This window comes from Ornithorhynchus anatinus, chromosome 1 (genome assembly GCF_004115215.2).
Source record: "Ornithorhynchus anatinus isolate Pmale09 chromosome 1, mOrnAna1.pri.v4, whole genome shotgun sequence".
NCBI lineage: Eukaryota > Metazoa > Chordata > Mammalia > Monotremata > Ornithorhynchidae > Ornithorhynchus > Ornithorhynchus anatinus.
In genome coordinates, this window is record NC_041728.1 from 67,541,068 (window position 1) to 67,559,468 (window position 18,401).

An 18,401-nucleotide genomic window follows, 5' to 3' on the forward strand; every position below is an offset into this window, starting at 1 on the left:
ATTTGATAGCTGTGTGACTCTGGGCAAGTCACGTCACTTCTCTGTGCCTCAGTTACCTTATCTGTAAAATGGAGATGAAGACCGTGAGCCTCACCTGGGACAACCTGATTACCTTGTATCTACCCCAGTGCTTAGAAAGCGCATAACAAAGGCCATCGTTATTATTATTATTCATAAATAAAAGCGGTATTCCATACCGTCTTACAGAGGCGTAGACTGGTTTGGTGACTTGTTTGAAGTCACGTAATCAGCAGTCGAGCCGTGAGTAGGGTCGGGATTTTCAGTCCTACAGTTTTCCAGTCTTAGCGGGCGTCTCTCTGACACGTAGGTCTTTTTTTTTCCTCTAATGAAAGTTTGGTTGCATTCATAATGAAAGCATTGTGCATTTTGATTCCAAAATGGAAAGATGCAGATAGTGGCCTCCCTAGCTCTCCAGTTAGACGTGAGGTTCCCGAGAAGGCATTCCTGGCATTCCGCAGTTTGAGTAGATGGTTTGCTGATAAACAGAGGCGGTAGCCGACTGGCTTTGAAAGACAAAAACATCTCAAAATAAACCGACCGTCTGGTCTGTTGAACGATTAACCCCTTAATAATAATAATGTTGGTATTTGTTAAGCGCTTACTATGTTCAGAGCACCGTTCTAAGCGCTGGGGGAGATATAACGTAGTCGGGTTGTCCCACGTGGGGCTCACGGTCATAATCCCCATTTTCCAGATGAGGGAACTGAGGCCCAGAGAAGTGAAGTGACTTGCCCACAGTCACACAGCTGCCAAGTGGCAGAGCAGGGATTCGAACCCCTGACCCCTGACTCCCAAGCCCGGGCTCTTCCCACTGAGCCACGCTGCCTTACTGTTAGTAGTCCTGCCTCTGGCCTGGAACGCCCTCCCGCTTCTTACCCGACAGACGATCACCCTCCCCACCTTCCAACCTCTTACTGAAGGTCCATCTCTTCCAAGAGGCCTTCCCCGACTGAGCCCTCATTTCCTCTTCTCCCACTCCCTTCTGCGTCGCCCTGGCTTCTGGTTATGCTCCCTTTATTCACCCCTCCCTCAGCCCCGCAGCCCTCGTGCACATATCCGGGATTTATTTATTTCTATTAATGTCCGTCTCCCCCTCTAGTCTGGAAGCTCATTGCGGGCAGAGAACGTGTCGCCCAACTCGGTTACACTGTACTCTCCCGAGAGTTTAGCGCGGTAGTAAGCCCGGTGGCTCAGTGGGAAGAGCCTGGGCTTGGGAGTCAGAGGTCATGGGTTCGACTCCCGGCTCTGCCACTTGTCAGCCGTGTGACCGTGGGCAAGTCACTTCACTTGTCTGGTGCCTCAGTTACCTCATCTGTAAAATGGCGATTAACTGTGAGCCTCACGTGGGACAACCTGATGACCCTGGATCTACCCCGGCGCTTAGAACAGTGCTCTGCACAGAGTAAGCGCTTAAATACCAACATTGTTATTAAATACGATCGGCCGCCATGAAATTGAAAAATGCCGGCATTCTGTCGTTCCCTTCTCTACAAGCATTCACAGCACTGTTGTGCTGGAATTAGCGTTGCCATCAACATCAGCTAGCACTTGGAGTTGTGATTTATCGACATAGATACCTTATTAGAAGTTTAATTTGGTGCCCGAGCTGAACTCGATCTTCAGGCTTATTTACGACTTAATTGAACTAGCGATGGCATCCAGTGTAGACGGCGCAACGTATTGAGCCGTGTCGGGGAGTTTTGAAAATTGTGTTTGCAGTATGCCAAACGGGCCTCCCTTGTCTCGTCTTATCCTGTCCAGTCGTCTCCGACCCCTAGCGACGCCGCGGCCACAGCTGTGTGACTGTGGGCAAGTCACTTAACCTCTCTGGGCCTCAGTTACCTCGTCTGTAAAATGGGGGTTAACTGTGAGCCTCACGTGGTACAACCTGATGACCCTGTATCTCCCCCGGCGCTTAGAACGGTGCTCTGCACAGAGTAAGCGCTTAACAAATACCACCATCACTATTATCTCTCCCAGAGCGCCTCGCTCTCCACCTGCGATGGTTCTGGGAGTGGATCCGTAGACTTTCCTTGGTCAGAATAGGGAAATGGTTTTACCATCGCCTCCTTCCGCGCAGTCAACCTGAAGCTCCGCCCTCGACTCTCTCCCGTGCCGCTGCTGCCCAGCGCGGGTGAGTTTTGACTCGTAGCAGATCGCCCGCCACCCGCTAGCCAGCGGGCAAGCTAGGAATGGAACGGGCGGGCCTCCGCTCGGCCCTCCCTCCCGTAGTCGAGACCGGTAGAGGACTGGAAACTCTCCAGATGCCCCCCGAGAGGTGAATCGGGCATTCCAGTCCGGACTAAATCTTGACCCTTTATAAACATCTAAATAAATGGTGGTATTTGTTAAGCGCTTACTATGTGCAAAGCACTGTTCTAAGCGCTGGGCGATACAAGGTAATCAGGTTGTCCCACGTGGGGCTCACAGTTTTTTAATCCCCATTTTACAGATGAGGTAACTGAGGCACAGAGAAGTTAAGTGACTTGCCCAAAGTCACACAGCAGACAAGTGGTGGAGCTGGGATTCGAACCCATGAACTCTGACTCCCAAGCCCGCGCTCTTTCCACTGTACCATGCTGCTCTCTTACCTCTTCCTTTATTCGCCTCTCTCCGCCTCTCCCCCGACCCCAAAATATCGCTTTAGCAGTTGAATGAGGCTCCCTGCTTTGAGGCTCCGTTGGTTCAGTTGTAGGTCAGACCGTTTGCTCGTAGCCCACTCGGAACGAGGTTCCGTTGGAATTTTCCAGTTGTGCCCCGCCAGTGGCCGAACTCGCTGTAACCTGAATTAGTGTGGTGGAAAAGCGAGGTTGCTTGTAGGTGGAACCTTCAGGTTGGAGGAATGAACTCCTGATTTATTTTCTAACAGGTCAGAGGCATTTTCACCAGGCACAAGCTCAACTGCCAGACTTGTATTACTGAGAATTGGTCATTATTCAAGCGACGGTTTTGTGTGAAGAGTTGATAGCCCCGGGCCCAGCCCACAACGAGCGTACGGGCTAGAGGGGAATTGGGTCTATTCTTAATAATGTTGGTACTTGTTAAGCGCTTACTATGTGCCGAGCACTCTTCTAAGCGCTGGGGTAGATACAGGGTAATCAGGTTGTCCCACGTGAGGCTCACAGTTAATCCCCATTTTCCAGATGAGGGAACTGAGGTACAGAGAAGTGAAGCGACTTGCCCACAGTCACACAGCTGACCAGTGGCAGAGCCGGGATTCGAACTCATGACCTCTGACTCCCAAGCCCGTGCTCATTCCACTGAGCCACACTGCTGTTCTTGAAGATCAATTGATTATTCAGGAAGATATTGTGGCGGTGCAGACTCCTCCTCAAACTAAAATATGCACATAAAGCTGTTGTGTCCAAAACAGAATTCCTTATCTCCCCATCTAAACCCTGCCCTTCCCCTGATTTTCCCATCACTGTAGACGACACCACCATCCTTTCTGTCTCGCGAGCCCGCCCGTAACCTTGGCGTTATCCTTGACTCCTCTCTCTCATTCATATCCACCTATCCGATCTATCACTATAGTGATCCCGTCGGTTCAACCTCCACAACATCACTAAAATCCGTCCTTCGCCATAATAATAATAATAATGTTGATATTTGTTAAGCGCTTACTCTTTGCAGAGCACTGTTCTAAGCGCTGGGGTAGACACAAGGGAATCAGGTCGTCCCACGTGGGGCTCACAGTCTTAATCCCCATTTTCCAGATGAGGGAACTGAGGCACAGAGAAGTGAAGTGACTTGCCCACAGTCACACAGCTGACAGGTGGCGGAGCCGGGATTCGAACCCATGACCTCCGACTCCAAAGCCCGTGCTCTTTCCACTGAGCCACGCTGCCATCTAAATTGCTTCCACGGTGCTCCGAGCGCTTCGGAGAAGCAGCGTGGCGTTGTGGATAGAGCACAGGCCTGGGAGCCAGAAGGTCATGGTTTCTAATCCCTGCTCCGCCTCATGTCTGCTGTGTGACCTTGGGCAAGTCACTTCACTTCTCTGGGCCTCAGTGACCTCATCGGTAAAACGGGGATTGAGGCTGCGAGCCCCACTTGGGACGGGGACTGTGTCCAACCGCGTTTGCTTGAATCCACCCCGGTGCTTAGTAAAGTGCCTGGCACATAGTAAGCACTTAACGAACGCCGTAATTATTATTATTATCATCCTATCCTGCCTTGATTTGTGTATCATCAGCTGTGTGACTTTGGGCAGGTCACTTAACTTCTCTGTGCCTCAGTTACCTCAGCTGTAAAATGGGAATTAAAGCCATGAGCCTCACGTGGGACAGCCTGATGACCCTCTATCTACCCCGGCTCTTAGGACAGTGCTCGGCGCATAGTAAGCGCTTAACAAATACCAACATCATTATCCTCCTTGCTGACCTCCCTGCCTCCGGCCTCTCCCGGCTGCAGTCCGTACTTCACTTTGCTGCCCGGATCATTTTCCTACAGAAGCATTCAGGCCACGTTTCGCCACTCCTCAAGGACCTCCGGCGGTTACCCCTCCACCTGTGCATCAAGCGGAAACTCTTGACCGTGGGCTTTAATGCCCTCAATCACCTCGCCCCCTCCTACCTCACGTCACTACTCTCTCACTACACCCCGGCCCACACACTTCGCTCCTCTACGGACAACCTTCTCACTGTACTTGGATCTCTCTGCCTCGCCGCCGCCGTCTAGTGCGTGTCCTGTCCCTGGCCTAGAACCCCCTCCCTCCTCGTATCTGACGGACATTTCTTCTCCCCCACTTCAAAGCCGTATCGAGGGGACGTCTCCTTCAAGAGGCCTTTCCTGACGAAGCCCTCTTTCCCCGCTCCCTTCTGCGTCTCCCTGACTTGCTTCCTTTATTCATCCCCTCTCCCAGCCCCACAGCACTTATGCTGTCATTTATTATTTTTATAATAGATGATAATATTTAGAATAAATATATAATACGTTTATAAATCATATTTCTAATTTATTTATAAACGATCTAATTTATATCTAATTTATTTGTATATTTTTTTTATTTCTATTGCCTGTCTCTCCCTCTAGACCAGCACATAGTAAGTGCTTAACAAATTCCATAATTATCATTATTAATAAAGTAAGAACATACAAAACAGCACCTTCTAAAAATATTTAAAAGTCATTATGTGTTAAGTAGAGTTGACTGGAGTAGTAACTGTGCATAATGAACTGTCTAAAGAATTCTAACTTCTGAACTGAACATGAAAAAAGCCTCAAGGGATTAGAGTACTGACCTACATATACTCTCCTGGTTGAAGCTTTTGCTCATATATTTTGGGGGTAAAGAGATGATTTCACACGATTTTGGAGACAAGAAATTATTAAGAAGCAGCGTGGCTCATTGGAAAGAGTCTGGGCTTGGGAGTCAGAGGTCATGTGTTGGAACCCCGGCGCTGCCACTTGTCAGCTGTGTGACTTTGGGCGAGTCACTTCACTTCTCGGTGCCTCAGTTCCCTCAGCTGTCAAATGGGGATTAAGACTGTGAGCCCCACGTGGGACGACCTGATTCCCCTGTGTCTACCCCAGCGCTTAGAACAGTGCTCGGCACCTAGTAAGCGCTTAACAAATACCAACATTATTATTATTAAAATGGGAGTGAAGACTGTGAGCCTCATGTGGGACAACCTCATTACCCTGTATCTCCCCCAGCGCTTAGAACAGTGCTCAGCCCATAGTAAGCGTTTAACAAATAAAAAAAAAAAGGAATTGCTTTCATGGGCTTCACGTGAAAAGAATAGATTAAAGCGACATCCCAAGGTCTCTTAACAGAAGAGATGTCTCTTGGAAATACAATTCAAAATGAATAAAGAAAATAATTCATACTGCCTCGTGGAGATCGATTTTAAGTAGGCCACCAGATCTCAGCTTCCTTCATTCATTCATTCAATAGTATTTATTGAGCGCTTACTATGTGCAGAGCACTGTCCTAAGCGCTTGGAATGTATAATTCGAATGTGCATAACTAACAATGATTTGGAAAAGTAAAAGTCATGAGGCAAAATGAGATTATTGGTTCTGGGAACAGGAATTGAATTTTTTTTCTGCCCCGGAGTCTTAACAGAGACCATCCCACCGACGACTCTCTTCTCCAAACCTCCAGGTTCTGCCCAACTCCTTGAGTTTCCTCAAACGGCCCTTTGGAACTTCCTTTTTGGAATCAAAGTAGGTTTCCCCTGCCTCATTCCCTAGTTCCCTTACCCCCACAGCCAGCAAAAAGAAGCCCTCCCCTTCCCGCCGGAACCCCTTGGAAGCTTCAGGATATTGTGGCAAAATTCCCAGTCACAGACGTTGCTTTTGCCCACCTCTCGTTCACCTTGTTTTGCCTCCACGTCTTCAGAACCGGGTACTGGAGAGAAGCAGGGTGGCTCAGTGGAAAGAGCCCGGGCTTGGGAGCCAGAGGTGATGGGTTCGAATCCCGGCTCTGCCACCTGTCAGTTGGGTGGCTGTGGGCAAGTCACTTCACTTCTCTGGGCCTCAGTTCCCTCATCTGTAAAATGGGGATGAAGACTGTGAGCCTCATGTGGGAGCACCTGGTTACCCTGTATCTCCCCCCAGTGCTTAGAACAGTGCTCTGCACAGAGTAAGCGCTTAACAAATACCAACATTATTATTATTATTATTACCAAGTTGGGAATCTTTGGCTGCTGAAAGCAGGAGGTCTGTCGTGGCGGATTCCAACTTCCCTAACTCGGTTACACCTTTCATCTGAGGTCAGGGAATCTGAGGTGCTCTCAATCTATCAGTGGTATTTACTGAGTGCTTACTGGGTGCAGAGCACTGAACTGAACGCTTAAGGGAGTACAGTTCAACGGAGTTCCTGCATTCAGTTGTATTAAGCGCTAACTGTGTGCAGAGCACTGTACTGAACGCTTAAGAGAGTACGGTTCAACAGAGTTCCTTCATTCAATCGTATTAAGCGCTGACTGTGTGCAGAGCACTATACTGAGCGCTTGGAAAAGTACAATACAACAACAAACAGTAACATCCCCTTGGTAGACACGCTCCTTGCCTACAGCGACCTTACAAGTCTGGCGGCGTCGAATGCTAGTTGGTAGAATGTGATATCGAGCCTATCAGGAGCCAGAAGGAGTGCGGGCTTGGGAGTCAGAGGTCATGGGTTCTAATCTCGGCTCTGCCGCCCGCTTGTCAACTGTGTGACCGTGGGCAAGTCACTTCACTTCTCTGGGCCTCAGTTGCCTCATCTGGAAAATGGGGATGAAGACTGTGAGCCCTACCTGGAACAACCTGGTTACGTTGTATCTCCCCATCGCTTAGAACAGTGCTTGGCACATAGTAAGCGCTTAACAAATACCGACATTATTATTTCTGTCCACATTTTTACAATCCAAGGAGGCCCAAATCCCATTCTGTGTTAAACTATTTGAGTGGGGGCGGAGGGGGCATAACCAATAATACAGTGTCTTAAATACCGCGGCACCTAAAAAATGGTACTGGGAAAAAAGTTAATTATAGTAATTATTGCCTTATTTTCTTGCAGTAGAATAATTCATTATAGCATTTCCTTTTATTGAGCCTAGGTGCCAGATAATGTATGAAACATAAACTCATACAGATATCCCTGCCTAATGTGACTACTTGTTTGGTTGGGTTTGGTTTGCTGTCTCCCCCGTAGACTGTGAGCCCGTCGTTGGGCAGGGATTGTCTCTATCTGTTGCCGAATTGTACATTCCAAGTGCTCAGCACAGTGCTCTGCACATAGTAAGCGCTCAATAAATGCGATTGAATGAATGAATAAGTGAATATTCCAAACGGTAGGGTAGTAGGAAGCAGATTATCTGAATGCCCTGGAACAAAGACTACCTCAGATAGGCAGCGTGGCTCAGTGGAAGGAGCCCGGGCTTGGGAGTCAGAGGTCATAGGTTCGAATCCCTGATCTGCTGCTTGTTAGCTGTGTGACTGTGAGCAAGTCACTTCACTTCTCTGTGCCTCAGTCACCTCATCTGTAAAATGGGGATGAAGACGGTGAGCCTCACGTGGGACAACCTGATGACCCTGGATCTCCCCCAGCGCTTAGAACAGTGCTCTGCACAGAGTAAGCGCTTAACAGATACCAACGTTATTATTGTTATTATAGTAGTTCGGCTCTCTGAGCACAATTGGAAAATGTAAACAGAATTGGGATGTCTTGGACAAGTGATGTTCAATTTGTTTAGTTGGGCAATTTTTTTAAATTTACTATCTGAATTAGCGTAGGCTTGAATGACCGGTCAAGTTCAGATAATTGGCGTTTTACCATCCTTGTCTATTAGAAGCGTTTCTCCTATATCTGAGCCTCCCTCCCGACTCTGAGAGAGGTGGAAAGAGCCCGGGCTTAAGAGTCAGAGGTCATGGGTTCTAATCCCGGCTCCACCACTTGTCAGCCGTGTGACTGTGGGCACGACACTTCACTTCTCTGGGCCTCAGTTCCCTCACCTGTAAAATGGGGATTTACTGTGAGCCTCACGTGGGACAACCTGACTACCCTGTATCTACCCCAGCGCTTAGAACAGTGCACGGCACGTAGTAAGCGCTTAACAAATACCAACATCGTCATCATCATCATTGTTGTTGTATTGTACTTTTCCAAGCGCTCAGTACAGTGCTCTGCACACAGCGCTTAATAAATACAATTGAATGAAGGAACTCTGTGTTCAGGATGACCAGACATCCTATTGTAGAACATTCAAAGCACCTACACTACATTTTAATAACTTTCTAGAGATTTGCCCCTGAGGCCTTCCCAGACTGAGCCCCCCTTTTCCGCTGCTCCTCCTCCCCTCCCCATCGCCCCGACTCCCTCCCTCTGCTCTACCCCCGCTCCCCACCTCACAGCACTCGTGCCTGTGTGTACGTATTTATTATTCTATTTATTTTATTAATGACGTGTATATATAATTCTGTTTATATTGATGCTGTTGATGCCTGTCTACTTGTTTTGCTTAGTTTTGTTGTCTGTCTCCCCCCGCTTCTAGACTGTGAACCCGTAGAAGCAGCGTGGCTTAGCGGAAAGAGCCTGGGCTTAGGAGTCAGAGGTCGAGGGTTCTAATCCCACCACTACCAGGTGTCAGCTGTGTGACCTTGGGCAAGTCACTTAACTTCTCTGAGCCTCAGTTCCCTCATCTGTAAAATGGGGATGAAGACTGTGAGCCCAGTGAGGGACAACCTGATTACCTTGTATCTCCCCCAGTGCTTAGAACAGTGCTTGGCGCATAGTAAGCGCTTAACAAATACGAACATTATTATTATTGTCTCTATCTGTTGCCGAATTGTACTTTCCAAGCACTTGGTAGAGTGCTCTGCACACAGTAAGCGCTCAGTAAATACGATTGAATGAATGAATCATACTAATAGTAATTATGGTATTTCTAAGGCTTACTATGTGCCAGGCATTGTACGAAGCGCTAGGGTAGATTCAAGCAAATAGGGTTACACACAGTCCCTGTCCCACATGGGGCTCACATTGGCATCAACACCAAGTAGTGTAGAGCAAAATCACAAAGAAATGCCAAAATAAGGGCATTAGCATATAATAATAATAATAATGTTGGTATTTGTTAAGCGCTTACTATATGCAGAGCACTGTTCTAAGCGCTCGGGGAGATACAAAGCTATCAGGTTGTCCCACGTGGGGCTCACAGTCTTAATCCCCATTTTTCAGATGAGGTAACTGAGGCAGAGAGAAGTGAAGCGACTTGCCCACAGTCACACAGCTGACAAGCGGCAGAGCTTGAAGAAGAGATTACGATCTGCCATCATACCAGAATGTTTTGTGTGTCCGCCCCAATCCTGTTCTGAAATGTTTTTGTCTTTCATCCTTTTCCTCTTTGTTTGGCTAAATCTTTTTTCACTATCCCTTTTTCTCCCTGCCGCTTGCACTCCTCTCTCTTTGACTTTCTTTTCTTGCTGACTTCTTAAAAGACTTGGTAATTTGGGGGAAGCAGATTTCATGTGTGAAGTATTTGAAAACTCGTGCTTATCTGCAGTGGTGCAGTGGCTGTCGCTGTGCGAGAGTACAGACCTGGGGCAGGAACAGGACAAAGAGGAAATCAGTGCATAAGGAATAGTTTTCCAAAGAGCGTCTGTTTTAATGAGATGGAGCGAAAATGGAAATTGGTTACCGAGATATGGGCTTCAAGAAATTCTTGATTATTCAGGTCCCGACCCCCTCTTTTTCTTTTTTTTTTTTTCCCTCCTTCGGAAAGACACTTCACTGTTCGTTAGCACCTTCAAATGGTGGACAGAAGGAGTGAAAGGAGATGAATCGAAAGTCAGCCTAATAAATGGTGATAATAATTGTGGTGTTTTTGTTAAGCTCTTACCGTGTGCCAGGCACTGCACTGAGCGCCGGGGTGGATCCGAGCAAATGGGGTTGGACACGGTCCCCGTCCCATATGGGGCTCACGGTCTCAATCCCCGTTTTGCAGATGAGGTCATTGAGGCACAGGGAAGCGGAGTGATTTGCCCAACGTCACACAGCAGACAAGTGATGGAGCAGGGATTAGAACCCATGACCTTCTAACTCCCAGGCCTGGGCTCTCTCCGGTGGTGTTTATCAGGGAGAAGTGCGGTAGGGTTAGAGGTTGAAATTACAATGCTGACTAAATTTCTTCTCACGCTGAGTCGACTTGGGCCAACTGCGGGTTGTGTTATGCCCGGAACAGACGTGTATTGTGGGGAAGAACGTTCTTCGAGTCTTCCATCGTGTTTTAGCCAAACACATAATTAAAGCACGTGTGCTGTCCAGAATCACTACGCTCCAAAAATAGAGTTATTGAACCCCGGTATGGAGTGAGTGATCTTAACCCTTCGTTCCCGATATTTTAAAATCATCTCGATGCGGAAATTTTTCTGTGTGTTTCGAATACTAACAATTGGGCTTTGTTTATTTTGTTGCACTCTGGCACTTTGAAATGGTTGAGGATCGTCAGATAGGATTACAGCTCTGGGAATTCAGCCACCTATTATTGAATTACCGTTAATGCCATTCATTGTTTCTAGTTAAAATGCCTCATAGAAATCGAGTACTTTAGTCCCGGAGGTTCCAGGCGATTCATTCATTCATTCATTCATTCAATAGTATTTATTGAGGGCTTACCATATGCAGAGCACTGTACTGAGCGCTTGGAATGTACAGATCGGTAACAGATAGAGACAGTCCCTGCCCTTCGACGGGCTTACGGTCTAATCGGGGGTATTTATCAAGGGCTTACTGTGTACAGATCACCGTACTAACCGCTTGGGCGAGTACAAGACAGTAATAAACAGTGACATACCCTGCCCACCACGAGTTCACGGTCTAGAGTGGGAGTGACAGACATCAATACAAATAAATAAAATGACAGAGACGTACCTAAGTGCTGTGGGGCTGGTACACTGTAAGCGCTTAACAAATACCACAATTATTATTAATATTAGGTATGGGTCAGTCCGTATGGAGGCATCCCCTGAGGTCGGGGTTGGATCCAACTTCACAGAATTTGGCCACAGTTTCCATACTTCTACAAGTTCCGGGGCGGGGGTCTTCGAAATGGAAAGGACTAGGGTACTCGGTTGAGGGCCAGGGAGGTGAGACCCTCCTCCTTCCCCAGTTTTCATGTACAGTTTAAAAAATCCAGCTCCTCAGAACCGGATGGGGGGGAAGGTAAGAAAGGGAGAGGAAAGCATTCCTTTTCACCTCTTCCTGTCCCGTCGTGAAAAGGGCTTGCGTCGCCAAACTAATTCTCTTCGCCTCTTCAAAACCCTACTTAGAGCTCACCTCCTCCCAGAGGCTTCCCAGACTGAGCTCCCCTTTTCCCTCTGCTCCCTCTACTCCCCCTTCACCCCCCCCTTTCACCTCCCCTCAGCTAAGCCCTCTTTCCCCCCTTTTCCCTCTGCTCCTCCCTCTCTCCCTTCCCCTCCCCTCAGCACTGTACTCGTCCGCTCAACTATATATTTTCATTACCCTATTTATTTTGTTAATGAGATGTACATTGCCTTGATTCTATTATTTTGTTAATGAGATGTACATCACCTTGATTCTATTTATTTGCTGTTGTTTTATTTGCTTAGTACAGTGCTCTGCACATAGTAAGCGCTCAGTAAATACTATTGAATGAATGAATGAATTGAAAGTTAGGGAGCCGAGGGATGGGATTTTACCTAACCTATCGTATTCAGCGGGTCTGAGAGCTAAAAATGCTTCTCCAGATGGACCGAACACTTAGAAAATATGAAAAGAGCCGTGTTGATCCCATCACACCTCACCCGTTCGACTTAGTCGATAAAGAACAGAGTTTTAAAATCAGAAATTGAGATTATTAGCACTAAGCTCGTGGCGGGCAGGGAATCAATCAGTCAATCAGAGGTATTTATTGAGCTCTTACTTTGTGCAGAGCAATGTACTAAGTGCTTAGGAGAGTACAAGAGTCAGCAGATAAGTTCCCTGCCCACATTGAGCTTACAACACCCAGCCTTTTTTTATTTTTGGTCCAGAATCTAATACACCATATTTCTGGCTACAGGTAAGCCAATTCTGGACTATTGTGTGATCTTCCAGCTTTGATATCCTTATGATTCCCAATCCAAGAGACCCAAAGAGCCTTCTTGTTGTCATAATAATAATAATAGTCAGTATTTGCTAAGCGCTTACTATGTGTAGAGCACTGTTCTAAGCGCTGGGGTAAATACAGGGTAAACAGATTGTCCCACGTGAGGCTCACAGTCTTCCTCCCCATTTTACAGATGAGGTAACTGAGGCCTAGAGAAGTTAAGTGACTTGCCCACAGGCACACAGCTGACAAGCGGCGGAGCCGGGTTTCGAACCCATGACCTCTGACACAATGCTTCTCCATTTTCGGGGGGCAGACTGTAACCTGCTTATCCTTTCCTCCGAGAAAGGGAGTCAGCGGATCGATGTGTCTGTCGACTGTTGTATCATACGCTCCCAACCGCTTAGTACGGCACTCGCTGCACGCTAAGCGCTCAGTAAATACGACTGAATGAGTGAGCACTTAGAAAATATGAAACGAATTCTGTTATCAAATCTCATCCTTTCAACTGAGTCAATAAAGAGAGCTTTTCAATCAGAAATTCAGATTAATTAGCACTCATCTGCTCCAGTGTGACTCAGTGGAAAGAGCCCGGGCTTGGAAGTCCGAGGTCATGGGTTCGAATTCCAGCTCCGCCACTTGTCAGCTGTGTGACTGTGGGCAAGTCACTTCACTTCTCTGGGCCTCAGTTACCTCATCTGTAAAATGGGGATTGGGACTGTGAGCCTCACGAGGGACAATCTGATGACCCTGTATCTACCCCAGCGCTTAGAACAGTGCTCTGCACATAGTAAGAGCTTAACAAATGCCAACATCATCGTCATCAAGCAGAATGGCAGTGGTTGGATGTTGGGGCCAATTTGGGAACTTGTCTGCATGTTTCTCAGCCCCCGTGTTTTTGTGGGTGGTCAGTTATTTATTTTGACCACTCCAGTTGTCTCCCCTATTAGAGTGCAAGCCTCATGTGAGCAGGAGAAGTGCCTCTTCTTCTTCCCGAGCACCTAGTACAGTGCATCACATCAGGTGGTCACTCAGTAAATGTTACTATTCCCCTATTACGACCACCACTCCTCCTCCTGCAAGTATGACTGCTCCAAGGGGCAGATTGGTAGTGCCAGTCCTGTCCTAAAAGCTCTTTGCTTTGTTTTCTTTGATCCAGTCCCACTATTTTGTCTTAAATGGTGTTCGTTGAGCGCTTAGTACGTGTCAGGCACTCTTAAGCACTGGGGGCGATAAAGGGTAATCAAGGTGGACGCAGTCTTAATCCCCATTTTACAGTCCTCTAAAACTGTAAGGTCGTTGTGGGCGGGGAATGTGTCTGCTCTATTGTTCCCCACCCAGCATTTGGTACAGTGCGTTGCACACAGTAAGTGCTCAATAAATACAAACGACCGACCGACAGCTGAGGTAACTGAGGCCCAGAGAAGTGAAGTGCCTCGCCCACGGTCACACAGCAGACACGTGGCGGAGCCGGGATTAGAACCCAGGTTCTTCTGAGTCCCAGGCCCGGGCTCTATCCACTGGGCCACGCTGTTTTTAGATCCTTTCCCTAGTCGCCGACAGATTATTTATAGACGGTGAGATAGTAACGTGTTTTCTCTTTTGCGTTCATGGAAAGTTAGTGACTAGGCTAACAAAAATGTATTTTCTAATTTCCTTGAAGACTTCAGGACAGATTCACACGTAAAAGTTAAGAAAATCATACTTTGCGAATACAGTGTTTCTCTTCATAGGCGAAGAAGCCTAAAGAGGTGGCTATGTGGGCTTTTTCCTCCCCGTTGGAAAGTCATTTCTGCTTTGAGGTTGACTTCGACGGGTTAAACTATTATGTGGTTAAAGCCCAACTTGAAAAGTTAAAAATTGAATTATGAGTTTTTCCTCTTTGAATGGAAACCCCAGACTGTTGCTGTTTTGCTATTTAACCTACTCGGTATTTTCCCATTTGGAATGAATTTTTGCTAGTGCACGTATAAATCGATGGTTTATTTTTCCTGGTGCCACAGAAAAGAAAAGGAACAGTGCTTTTGACCTGTGTAAAAATAGTTGTGCAACACTGGGTACCGTTCCTTCTGAGCAACGTAAAATCCAGATTCGTGGAGTTTGTATGATTTTGGAACTCCCCTCTCTAATTTTGCTTTGCTGCTCAGCGAGGTGGGTAATGTACGGAGCCACTTCTAGAATTTGAAAAAAAAGAAAGTACCCTTTTACTGGACTCAAATCAGTACTCTGCTTAAAAATAGCTTCTGTAGGTAAAATCCACATTTGAGAAGATGAAATCTTTGGCAGACAAATTCCGGCTTCATCACGTTCGAAGACTGGACTAAAAAGAATTAAGGAAATCTCATTTTTATCAATCAATTGTATGTATTGAGCGCTTTCTGTGGACTGAGTACTGTACTAAGAGCTTGGGAGAGTACAGTATCACAGACTCGATAGGCACCTTCTCTGCCCACGAAGAGCTTACAGTCTAGAGGGGGAGACAGACATTAATGTAAATAAATTGATTAATAAATTATGGATGTATACGTCTGTGCCGTGGGGCCGAAGAAGGGAAAGAATAAAGGGTGCAAATAGTTTTTCATAAATCCAAGTATTTACTTATCTGGTACTTTACTTAACTGTTGCTTGTATCATTACAACGGTAACTTCTGTTATTCCAAGCACCAGAATGGCTTATTCTTGGCAGCTGAAGCTCAGATTTTCTCACTACCTATATTTAAAAAAAGGTTTTTGTGGCTTGGAAGCAAAAGATATTTGGAAAGCTTCCCTAAAACAAGTTCCGCTTGGGGTTTGGGCATGTCAGTGGAGCGTTGTCAGGTGGATTTTGTGAGGAGACCAATCAATCTTGTTTACTGTGTGCAATGCGCTGCACCGAACGCTTGGGAGAGGACAGTACAACAGCGTCGACAGACACGTTCCCTGTCCACAACGAGCTTACAGTCCAGAGGGGCAGACGGACGTCAGTATCAATCGATCGATCGTCTACTGAGTGCTCACTGCGTGCAGAGCACTGTACTAACCGTTTGGGAGAGTGCAATATAAGAGAGTTGGTAGACTCGTTACCAGCCCACAATGAGCTTTCAGTCTAGAATGTATAAATTATGGATAGATTCATAAGTGCCGAGGGTAGGGTGCATATCGAGCTCATTATGGCTCCTCCGGTCATTCACAATAATAATAATAATAATAATGGTATCTGTTAAGCGCTTACTATGTGCAGAGCACTGTTCTAAGCGCTGGGATGATAATGTTGGTATTTAAGCGCTTCCTATGTGCCGAGCACTGTTCTAAGCGCTGGGGTAGACACAGGGGAATCAGGTTGTCCCACGTGGGGCTCACAGTCTTCATCCCCATTTTACAGATGATAATAATAGTTGGTATTTGTTAAGCGCTTACTATGTGCCGAGCACTGTTCTAAGCGCTGGGGGAGATACAGGGTCATCAGGTTGACCCACGTGAGGCTCACAGTTAATCCCCATTTCACAGATGAGGGAACTGAGGCACAGAGAAGTTAAGTGACTCGCCCACAGTCACACAGCTGACAAGTGGCAGAGCCGGGAGTCGAACTCATGACCTCTGACTCCGAAGCCCAGGCTCTTTTCCACTGAGCCACGCTGCTTCTCATTCATTCAGTCGTATTTATTAAGGGCTCTCTCTGTGCAGAGCACTGTACTAAGCGCTTGGTAATATAGAGACTCACTTCAGGAAATTTCTCTAAATACCATTTTCCATTTCAGAAGAGGAAAGTGAAAGGAGGATTCTGGCCCTGCCTCTCCCCCCAGCCCACTGGAGAAGCAGCGAATCCTCCCTTAATCCCTCTGTGGTGCCGCATGACAGGGCAGGAGATGGGTTTAGAAGCAGTGCGGCCTAGTGGAAAGAGCACTGGCCTGGGATTCAGAAGGACTTGGGTTCTAATCCCGGTTCTGCCGCTTGTCTGCTGGGTGACCTTGGGCAAGACATTTCCCTTCCTCTGTGCCTCAGTTACTGTGAGCCCCATGTGGGGTATGGACTGTGTCCAACCTAATTAGCTTGTGTCTACCTCAGGGCTTAGTACAGTGTTTAACTTATACTTCACTTCTCTGTGCCTCAGTTCTCTCATCTGTAAAATGGGGATGAAGACTGTGAGCCTCATGTGGGACAACTTGATTACCCTGTATCTACCCCAACGCTTAGAACGGTGCTCTGCACATAGTAAACGCTTAACAAATACCAATACTATCATTATTATTATTATTGTTATACTGTGAAAAATAAATACCTCCACGGGATCCACTCCTGGAAGGGGAGAACTGGATCGTTGGGTCTTACAAGAGTGAGGGCAGGGACTGTCTCTATCTGTGGCCGATTTGTACATTCCAAGCGCTTAGTACAGTGCTCTGCACATAGTAAGCGCTCAATAAATACGATTGAATGAATGAATGAATGTTGGCATCATGGTGAGGAGGAAGTTAGGGAGGTGCGAAGCCAACTGCTTGTTTGCTTTCATCTCCGGGTACCCTTCGTCTCCCCGCGATTACATTCTGGGCAGTACTGTTTTTCTCTTTCTTTAAAATAAAAAACAAAACTCGTATGTTCCCTTAATTTTGTGCTAAAGTCATCGCTACATAGTGTATAGAGCGTCTTCTTTTTAATGTGGAAGAGCAGACTTTAAAACAAATGGTATTTTGGTCTTTGGAGACCTCCCTGACACAGAAAATAGATTATTTAAAGTACAGTGGTCATGGGTAACCGCCGACTTTGTAGGTGATAATTACCATTACGAGAAGCAGCATGGCTCAGTGGAAAGAGCACGGGTTTTGGAGTCAGAGTTCATGGGTTCGAATCCCGGCTCGGCCACTTGTCAGCTGTGTGACTTTGGGCAAGTCACTTAACTTCTCTGTGCCTCAGTTACCTCATCTGTAAAATGGGGATTAAGACTGTGAGCCCCACGTGGGACAACCTGATTCCCCTGTGTCTACCCCAGCGCTTAGAACAGTGCTCGGCACATAGCAAGCGCTTAACAAATACCAACATTATTACCATGTCCGAACTGGTCTGAAACTATCATTTAAATTATATAAAAAAATCGACCGCTCGTCTTAAAGGAAAACGGGTATGTTCAGCCTCACTGCGGACTAGAGGAAATCAATACTTAAATGCTTAACCTTTTCTTTTTCAGGGGAAGATTTTGCAGTCGTGCAACAAGAGATTATTATGATGAAAGACTGTAAGCATCCAAACATCGTTGCTTACTTTGGCAGCTATCTCAGGTACGGTAACCGTAGCTTTTGCCGTATTCAAAGATGTTGCCCTCCAGCAAAGGTATAAAGAATCTTAGCTATGCCAAAAAGTTAAAAAAATAAAGTGAACTGAACATGCCACACTTTTATACTTTTCATTTTGGGGGGAATGAGTGAAAAAATCCTTTAAATAGAAAATGTCTTTAGAGGTTTTTTCTCCTGCTGGGTTTTCTCAATAGTAGGCATCCCAGGAAAGCTTGTGGGAGGAAATGGGATCTTAAAAGGGATTTGAATTTGGAGAGAGTAATTAAGGGGTTTATTTAAAAAATTCAGAAAGGGAATGTTATGTTCCAGTTAGGAATTCATATCCCTAACTACTTAGGAAAACAGACGCGAATACTTAGAAAAGCCACTGTACTTGACCCAGTTGTTCATTGGTGAGATGTGGAAGGATTTTAAGTGAGAGGTGTTCGTGAAGGAATAAATGACCGAGCGTTAATTAAGGTTCCAACAGGCCACAAGGGAGGTTTTGTCATAATGGCAAATAGTAATTTAAGCCTGATAGTGAAATATTCAGGTTCTACTGGATAAGGCTCAGGGTGATCATTTACTTTTATTATTAACT

General features: G+C 46.5%; 1 protein-coding gene across 6 annotated transcripts in view; it reads left to right on the forward strand.

Annotated features, from left to right (window-relative positions):
- MAP4K3 (mitogen-activated protein kinase kinase kinase kinase 3) overlaps nt 1–18,401 on the forward strand; it is a 194,037-nt gene that overhangs the window by 74,284 nt on the left and 101,352 nt on the right. For all 6 annotated transcript variants that reach the window (XM_029066090.2, XM_029066103.2, XM_029066120.2 and 3 more), the window contains exon 3: nt 17,716–17,806. In XM_029066090.2, coding sequence (XP_028921923.1) covers nt 17,716–17,806 — 91 coding nt within the window. The remainder of the gene's footprint in view (nt 1–17,715; nt 17,807–18,401) is intronic.